Source organism: Panicum virgatum, chromosome 4N (assembly GCF_016808335.1).
Source record: "Panicum virgatum strain AP13 chromosome 4N, P.virgatum_v5, whole genome shotgun sequence".
In the NCBI taxonomy this organism is placed as follows: Eukaryota; Viridiplantae; Streptophyta; class Magnoliopsida; order Poales; family Poaceae; genus Panicum; species Panicum virgatum.
Window position 1 is genome coordinate 37185512 of NC_053148.1, and position 9903 is coordinate 37195414.

At 44.3% G+C, this 9903-nt stretch overlaps 1 protein-coding gene across 1 annotated transcript; it reads right to left on the bottom strand.

Moving 5' to 3' along the window:
* Positions 1 to 213: 213 nt before the first annotated feature.
* Positions 214 to 1517, bottom strand: LOC120670779. The gene is made up of 2 exons (XM_039950924.1): positions 774 to 1517; positions 214 to 686 (listed from the first exon to the last, which is right to left on the bottom strand). Exons 1-2 carry the CDS (start codon positions 1101 to 1103, stop codon positions 249 to 251), a joined length of 768 nt encoding a protein of 255 aa, XP_039806858.1. The 5' UTR covers positions 1104 to 1517; the 3' UTR covers positions 214 to 248.
* Between the last annotated feature and the right edge of the window lie 8386 nt (positions 1518 to 9903).

Consider the following 9903-nt stretch of genomic DNA (forward strand, 5'->3'; position numbering starts at 1 on the left):
CAATAATCCAAGTTTGTCACAAGAACCGTACAAATAACATATCACAACAAATAGTTTTTGTCCATCACAACAGATAGTTTTGGTCTATCACAACATGAAACACCTACTTAGGATAACAAGTTCTTAAGCCCTAAATAATACAACACATAGTTTTTGTCCATCACAACATGAAACACCGACTTAGGATAACAAGTTCTTAAGCTCTAAATAATAACAACCATACAGTACCACCCTCAATTGCCATTCTTTTAGTTCAACAACAAGAGCCATTCCTTCCTCATGTCCATGGGGAGTTCCAGGAGCGCTTGGAATAAGCGTTCATTAAGGATGAACTTCCCATAAGATTTTAGCATGTCAGATCTAGCCAAATCAGGTACCATTTGAAGTGTTGCAAGGATCTCAGCAGGAGAAGTAACACTAGGCATCGGTAGTGGTTCGGTGGACTTCAAAGAATCATTGAATGAGGTCTTCATATCTCCTAGTATAGATAGAATGGCCTCACCAGTTCGCTGCTTCTTTTGGGGCAAATCTGGTGATGCATCATCAACTTGTTCAGGTAGAACTTGAGCACTCTCAGCACCTGTCTGAGCACCTTGACCATTGGCATGATCTTTTGAATAAATAGTACTGATTGCATCCCAATTCTTCACTACTTTGTTCTTGTAGCAAGCTGCTGACTTGTTAGCCTACATAAACACACATATATGTATCAATTTGCTGCGGTTCCCATTGTGAAGAGTGAAACAAACAATAGAAAATATTCATGCACTTACCTCCATATATTTATTCCAAACATCATCACTATCAATTAACAGCTTATCATTAACCCAATCCCAGCCAAAGCCGCTCTGAGAAAGAATCTTGCTAATGACCTCATAGTGCTTGTCAAAAGTTTTGCACCTTGATGCTATATTGTCCTTTGTGATCTCCACATTACACTTCTCACGTACATTCCTTATAGCAGCATTGTAGACATGTGGCTTCCAACCATTTTGGGCATGATCACCATTGTTGTGATGCTCCACGAGAACAGCCAGCAATGCAGCGTCCATCTCATCAGTCCAAGTGAGATAGACCCTCTTATTTCCTTTTGTTGTAGCCATGGTGCTAATCACATATATTTGTCAAAATACCACAAAAGTTAGTATGCCAAACTATATGGTGCATGCATAAAAGTTCACAAAAGGCACCACACACTAGCTGCCCAACACAAAATAATGCAGCCAGCTTTGACACAAAAGATATCCCACACGGCCTACTCCATCTCTAGTTCACCATGCCTCAAAAGGTACTCATCAAACATGTCATTGGCATGCTGATCTCTAAAAGAGTTCCATTCAGCAGTGACTTGAACACTAGTAATTAAGTTAGCATCATCTACAGGTTCAATTGGCGCATCAGCTAGTTCAGCATCCACTTCCGGCAACAATAAATCATCCTTATGATGCTGCCTATCCCGTGCATAGTTGTGTAACACGCAGCAAGCATTAATAACTCGAATCTGCAATAATATTACTAGTTAGCAATTTTCATTCAGATTGACGTTGCTGAACACCATACGTACTTTTGTTACCTGATCCTTAATGCCAAAGAAACTTCCTGTGCGTAGGATGGCCCATTTTTTCTTTGCTAAACCAAAAGTTCTCTCTACAACATTTCTAGCACGAGAATGACGCAAGTTATATAACTCTTTGGAAGTTTTAGGCTGCTGTTGACTTGAAGCCCACTCTTTCAAGTGGTAGCGAGTGGATCTGAATGGAGCTAGAAATCCAGGTCCATTGGTGTATCCAGCATCAACTAAATAATATTTTCCTATTGGCAAGCAATCGAGTTAGTTAAGAAGAAAATAAAAGAAATAAAATACCAAGACAAAGAGCCGTACCCTTAGGCACAACAAATCCATCTTGGCGACTCATTGCATCACGTAGCACTCTACCGTCACAAGCTGAGCCCTCCCAGCCAGGTAATACATACAAGAATTTCATGTTCCAATCAACCACACCTAGCATGTTAGTGCTGATCTGTTGCTTTCTGTTCCTATACCTCCCTTGGTCAGCCACAGGCACACACACATCAACATGACACCCATCCAGTGCTCCAAGTGCATTGCCAAACCACTTCCATTTGTAATCATCAGGTGGTTGAATAGAAGGATCAGGAAGCTTAATGAACTCCGCACTTAGAGATAGAATAGTAGTCAACACATCAGAAAAGTGCCTACTGATAGTCTCTAAAGAACGCTTGTAATCTGAACGAAGCAACCTCAATTTTAGACCATGTCCAACTACTAGCAAGAACATAGCAACCTTTTCTTCCACACTAACATATACACTGTCACGCAGACCACACCTTTCCCGCAATATGGCACACAAATCATGGAAGTTTCTTTTAGTCAAACGCAACTTATCGTAGCATGTAACATCAGACCGATCATACATCTCCTTAAGCAAATACTTCCTATAATTGTGCAACTGCTCATCACTGCTAAAGCACCCTACACCCCTTGGTGCCCTCTGTGAACTAAGATATGCAAGCCCAAGAACCACTGACTCAAAGTATAGTTTTGTCAACACAATCCTTCTCTTCTTTCTTCTTTCATTTTCTTCAGTTATATAAGAAAGCAACTCGAGATCTGACATAGTATAGCTACAATGCACACACACTGTTCATAAACATTATGACATACAACAAAGACACAACAATTAGACATCACATACCTTCAATCGTCTAGACCAGCAACCCAACGCTGAATTAACCTGAAATTTCAAAGAAATCTGAGTTTTAAAACATACAACCATTACAAGACTGTTCAGCACCATTATTAAATATAAAATGTTTTTCAACCAAGCAAATAGGAGGGCGCTGGCGTCACTGCTTTGGTGGCCTGCAGCCTGGGTGCTTCGGGGGCCTGGGGCTTGGGACTCCGCACTGGCTGCTGGCTCGTTGCTTCGAGGGCCTAGCGCCTGGGCGGAGCTATGGCTTGCTGGAGGCCAGAGGCGGAGGGGAGCGGTGGCCAGCGAGGAAGCAGCGTTCGGCGAGGGAGCGCCGGCCGGCGGGGAGCGACGTCTGGCATGGGAGCGGCCGCCGGTGCCGCAGGGGCTCGAGGACGATGGGGGATTGGGGTGGTGGCTTAAGCGCTGGGTGGGGGATTGGGATCTCGGGGTGCTGGGGTGGCGGCTAGGAGTGGAAGGCAAACTTCCAAGGGGAAGGAAGGCGCCATGGATCGATCTGAACTGGCTGCACAAAAATCGATCCGGGAAACACAGGGGAGATTGGGAGAGAGATGGTCTACCAAGAAGAAGGGGAAAGGACGGAGGTTTGCTGGAGGAGGTACCTGCAGCAGAGGGGACGGCGGTGGCGGTGGCGCCCTCCCAAGGTGGCCGTCCGCCCAGCGCCTGTTGACGCCCGCCAGAGGAAGCTGCGGAGGGGGCGGCGTCGGCGTTTTCTTTTTTTTTTGTCGCGAACCGGTACGCGGGGAGTGGGGGGAATCAAGATGCCGAGCAATGCGGGGCAGGAGGTCTCTGAATTGTGGGCGGGCGCCCGCGCACTAACCCAATATTTCGCGGCTTTGGAGGCAGGTTTCCAGCTGTCAATGCGGAAGCCGTCCAAACACGTGAATTGCGGCGTGTACGATTCCAATTCACGGTTCCGGCCTTCAATTCGTACTTCCAAACGCAGCCTTAGAGTTCCGACTGAAGTTGTTGAAAGTGACTCGATTCAATTAGAGTCTGATCTCACTTATCTTGAGCATCCTATCAAGATTATTGATCGCAAGGATCGAGTTACTCGTTGCACAACCAACCGATTCTACAAAGTGCAATGGAGCAATCACTCCGAAGATGAAGCTACTTGGGAGAAAGAGGAATTTCGGAGGTCCAAATATCCGGACTTTTTAAACGCTCATCCAGGTACTTCACCTTTTAACCTTCTCACCTTATGCATTCTATCGTGCATGAATCTCGGGACGAGATTCTTCTAAGGGGGAAGGGCTATAACACCCCTGTATTAATCGTGCTCACTAATCACGTGTTTAATCGCTAATCATGGCTTAAGCGCGTCATTACGTTAACCAAGTTCGCATGTTAAACATCGTTTTAGCCATGTTCGACTACGTTTTTCTCCTTGATCCGAGCCTCAAATCAACTTTCGCCCAAAACAAAAGTTGTAGATCTTATTTTCCTCTACAACTTTTATTTTGGCCAAATTTCAAGTTGCTATGTGAAATTATGAGTTTTGGATGGTCAAATTGAGTCAAAACTTCAGTCAAAATCGAACACAGTTCTTCTCCTGTGCACCACTGTGTTAGCCCCGACGCCCATACCAGCGCTGTGGCCGCAGGCGAGCTCTCCACACATCGAGCATCCCGGCAAATCTCGCCCTCCGTGCGCCGCCCTTATCCTCGCGCATGCCCTGGAAGCTTCTCCTCCCTTCCCTTCCCTTCCCTTCATCCCCTTCCTCGAGTTCGCGCGAGCAGAGCACGAGCAGAGCACCGTCGCTCGCCCCTCCGGCTGTTCCTCACCGCCCCGCTCGAATCCTTTGCGCCCTGAGCTCCCTAGCTTCGCCCCGCACTTCCACGAGCTCGATTGAGCCCAAACTCGGCCGGATCGAGCTCCAGACCGCCGGCCGCCATTGACGTTCTCCACCGAAGCTCCACCCTTCCATCGACGAACCACCTCCAGCCCTTCTCCGCTCGATTGGATGACGTGGTGAGCTTCCCCGTGGTCCACTCTACCTCCCTGGCCCTTTCCCCATTCGATTCCCGCGCCGCCGCCGCCGGGAAAGCGCTGCGCCGCCGCGGCCGCCCAAACGCCACCGCGCGCACGCCGCGGGCTGCCTCTGCATGGGGCCCCGCGCTGCGGCCGAGCGCCCCCGCTCCCTCGGCTTGCCATGACCGCGGCCTGCCTGCCCCCCCCCCCCGCCGTCCGGCCTCACCGCCGTCGGGGAACGCGGCGCTGCCACCCCTGCCCCGTGCGCGCCACCGCCATGCCCTGCGTGCGCCCCTGTGCCATGCCCCGCACGCGCCTCTGCTCGCTGGCGCCCTAGCCTTGCTCCGGCCAAGCCGCGCCGCCGGCCAGCCACCGCCGGTGGGTTGGGCAGCGCCGCGCCGCGGCGAGCCCGCCTGGCCACGCGCCGGCCATGGCTGGCGGGGCAGAGCAGACCAAGCAGGGGAGCTAGGCTGGGCTCCTCCCACTGATGTGTGGGGCCCAGTCGTCAGCCCCCTCTTTTAGGTTTTAGTTTCCATTTTCAATTATTTATTTTCGACTGAAAACTTTGAAAATGTGTAGAAAAAATATAGAAAAATGCGAAAAATGCAAACTAAATTTTGTTGGGTTGCTTAGACCAAGATCTTCAGAGGAAAAATACTCATGCTTATGAAATTTATTTAGTAGATTACTCTTGGTATGTGTAGTCCACTGAAAAGTTTTCAGGTGCATAGCCTATGTGCCTGTTTCCGAAGAAGTCGCTAACCCCGCTGATCTTCAAGGCAAGCCCCGGAGCATAACCTTTACTTTTAGTATTCCATGTTTATCTATGTAATTGTGCATTTACGTCTATAGGAATTGTATGAAACCCTAGTTTGCATATTTCTATAGGTACCTGTGAGTTTCTACTAGCTTGTAGGTGGCGTTAGAAATGCTTTGCTAAGTAGGAACGCGATAGCAGTCGAGTGATATCTGGTTACTCGCGAGAGATAGGGCTATGCTACTTGTTAAAGTTCTCGAGTATAAAACCGGAAAGAAAGAAAAGTGGAGACTGGACGGAGACAAGTTGAAGTAAGGATTTGGTATGAATAGAAATTAAGTCTTCGTCTGTGTCGGTTGAGGACCGTACCGTTGTTGGCACATTGATCGAGGTTTGAACAGTACTGACCACATGCCAGGAGTAGGAGGTAGTCGAAATTGGTAAGCTAATTACCTGAATTGCAATGATACTTTGAATCGCGACCTGCTATTTTGGGAGTGGGATGATGGCGGGTGTTGAAATGTATGTCGCCTCCAGGTTCTCCGGGAGTTCGCTGTGAGGGGCCCTTCACCCGGGTTTTGGTAGGCATGATTCAGACGTCGGGGTGACGAAGGGAACAATTGACGTGTGTGGCCCGATGGGGTTTTCACGTGTCGTGTGAGTTAGGTCCACCTTGCAAGGTTAAAACGGATCGATTCGCCATCTCTCTCGTATAAGAGAACCTTGATATCTCTGTCCCATCATAGTAAAGGATGGAAGTGAGAATGAAATGAAATAGTTGATAGTATTTACTGAAGGATAACCTGATCCACCATGTGTGCTCTAGTTACTTAGGCGAATTTAGTTAATACTTGATATACTAAATGGGGCTAAAATATTGAAAGTAAGGATTCACTGCTAGCAGCCTTTCAGCAAAAGAACTCCAGAGCCAAAAAAACTTGCATGTCTAGTTAGTGGGCTAAGTATACCCATAGTCGGGTAAGCCTTGCTGAGTATTAGTATACTCAGGGTTGTTGTTGTAACCCTCCTGAGCAGGTTGTGTCCCCGCTGACTTCGAGGAGGTCTGTGCGTTCTGGATTGGACAACCGCTTCCTCCTGGGTGGACCGTCGAGTGGGCCCCGTCTTCCCCGTGAAGATCGGGCAGGTTGGCATCACATCGGTGGGCAGGATGTGGAGCTCACCTTGTATCATTGTTGTGGTTACCGTATTGTATTTCGAACTCGGTTTTTAAACTTCCGCTGTGTATTTGAACTCTGTCGTTTGTTTTCAAACCTTTTAGGTAAAAGTCGTGTTGTAAATTAATTTAAGGTTTTCTGTATGCTTGTGTCACCTGTGCTCATCTTCATGCGAGACTTCAGTACAAATGTGATCCTGGAGTATAGTAGTTTAATCGGGAATTACCCGACGGACTGCCGGATTATACCATTTTAAGTGCGCAGAAACTTGATTATTCATCAAGATGATAGTTAGCGCACTTAAGCCGGTTTAATTTGGACGGATCTGCTACAACAACGCCCGCAGGCCGAGCTCGATGTCGGGCTGAGCCGCAGGCAGGCCATCCACAAGTAGGCCGAGCCCCCCTCTCTCTCATTCAATTTTCTGATAAGGCCCCCAAATTTCTATCTATTTACATGCTTAAGTATATTTAGTGCTGCATGTTTATATTTAAGGCCCTAGATTGTTCTGTTTTAGTCCTCAGACTATTCTGGATTTGCATAATTGTTGTAAATAGCTATCTAGACCATCAGGTTTGGATGCTAAGCACCAATGTAATATGGAAGCTATGATTACCGTAGTAATTGTACATATGTGATCCGCAGATCTCACATTGGTTATGCAAATATTATTTTAGAATAATCTTTTCATGTGCTATTTATTTTATTTGTATCATTGCAAATATGACACTTGATTTATATTCTACATCATGCAGTAATATGCTAAATAAAAACTAATGTATATAAATCTGATTTTTTTGGAAAAATACAAAGTAATGGAGACCTAGGCATCGGCTGCAATAAATTCTTTAAGAATTTATTTGCCCTGAGGTCATGCTTTTAGGCAGCAAGTTACTTGCCCATTACTAAGAGGTCTACATCTTATGATGATTACCTATAAAGTGTATATCCAAAATATTCTATACAATTAAATTTGTATACATTAAGACTATAAAATCATTTTGAAAACAATCAACAATAGTTGCACTATTGAATAAATATACCTTAAATTATGATTCAAGAATCATTATTATTTTGCATAAATTTACACACACATAAATTTTAGTTTACCATAGTAAATTAATCCTATACATGATCTTTCATGTAAAAAATTGGCTCATCTAGTCAATAAAGATTTCACTGAAACTACAGCAGATGACCACAACTATCTGACTTGGGCTACGGATGTCAAAATAATACCACCAGCCCATGTTTCAGACACAACCAATTATACAACATCACACTTAATGACACACCATCTTCACCTAGATCTCAAGATATTGGAAAAGGATCCACGCAAATTTTGGGTTGCACTCATTGAATACTAAGGCAAACATAGGGCAATTATTTTGCCAGGAGCATGGCATGAGTAGTAACCACTTCACCTATACAATTCTGCAGTGCCCAAGATTTGTTGCAAGCTTCAGTTTTGTGATCATTCTATACACGATGCAGAAATGATCAAAGAGACATTATTTATATTTTCCCTTTCAAATAGATTATTGCAATAGCAATACCGTCGGCACACCTACGCCCAGCAGGGTTCGGCACCACTACCAGAAAATCACTACAATGATCAGAATACAAATAAGAAATTTGGTGGCATGAAATTCAAAATGAATTTCAAGGGAAAACCAAGAATCATTACAAAAACAAGGGTCCTAACAAAGGCAAAGGCACTTTTCAGGAAATACTCAACATGACAACTTTCAAGTTTGTCAAAAGTGTGATTGTCACAATCACATCACTAAAAGTGCAACACTGCCAAACATTTGGTTGACTTATACTTGAAATCCGTTGGCAAACAAATTCAAGGGAATAAGTTTGAAGCACACTTCAACCCTCGACCTACTAACATCAGTTGCTCCAAGATGTTCCCACGGAACATGAAAATGAGGAGATCCCACCACGTGGAACAATCTATTGAGCACTGACGACATGGTCATGGAGTTCCAATCCAACGACATGTTTGGAGACACAACCTAATCTCCATAATTCCCAGCAACTTGATTACCTAGCCATATTTATATTGTGTTGTAAATATTTACAGTCAAGGATTATCCCACAGGGACAATCCAAATGAAGGAAGGAATCTATTTAGTGGACATGGTACCACTAACACTATACTCAAGGAAATTAAATACTTCCAAACTCTCACAAAGAGTAAAGGAAATTTCACACAAATCGCATGATGTGATGTTGTGATCATTGGTTTTGATCGAGCCACATTATTTCTCCCTATGTGTACCCAATCAGCAATTGAGGATGCATTCCTATATTCTAATTCAACTCGTACCCTATTGAGTTACAGAGATATCTATCACAAAAGTTTCCATGTGGAAACACATAATGACAACAATAATGAATATCAATTCATCATAAAAATGATAGATATATCAAGCAAATGCTTGAAAGAATTCGTTCAGTATCAATGAGATTGTATTACACATACATTAAACCTGTAGAAATGTTGCGTATAAGATAATTTTCAGAATCTTGATATCCTCAAGACATGGCATCATCACCTGAGTCATCATGGGATATGGATGACGTAAAAATTATCAGCAATTCAAATGGTCACCCCATAAATAATTCAAAATTTCCCAAATCTTCAGATTTTATGTGCACCGCATGTGCCATGGGAAAATCAATATTAAGAATCTCTTATCTTAAGACCAGAGCTGAACCACTACAGTTCCTTGAATGCATTCAAGGTGAAATTTGTGGTCCATTCATCCATTAGCTGGACCATATTGGTACTTCATGGTACTTATTGATGCATCAACTAGATGGTCCCGTGATTCATTTCTCAAATTATCAAATTAGGAGAACATTATCCGTAACACCCAATAAAATCCAACATATTGACAATGCTGCTAAATTCTCCTCAAAAGCCTTCAATTACTATTGTATGACTCTAGGCATTAATGTGGAATATTTTTGTATATTATGTACATACAGAAAATGGATTAGCCAAATCTTTTATCAAGAGAGTAACTTAATTGACAGACCATTATCACAGAATTGCAAATTACCAACATAATGTTGGCATCGTGCGGTCTTACACACCGTATACTTAATTCAATTTCATCTAACTGCAATCATAACGGCACCCCCCATTGCAGTAAGTACGTGGAATCTTGACCTCAGCCAAATATTTCCCATATGTGTGTTGGTTATATTTCACACATACCGATATCACCACCATAGCATACATCCATGGGCA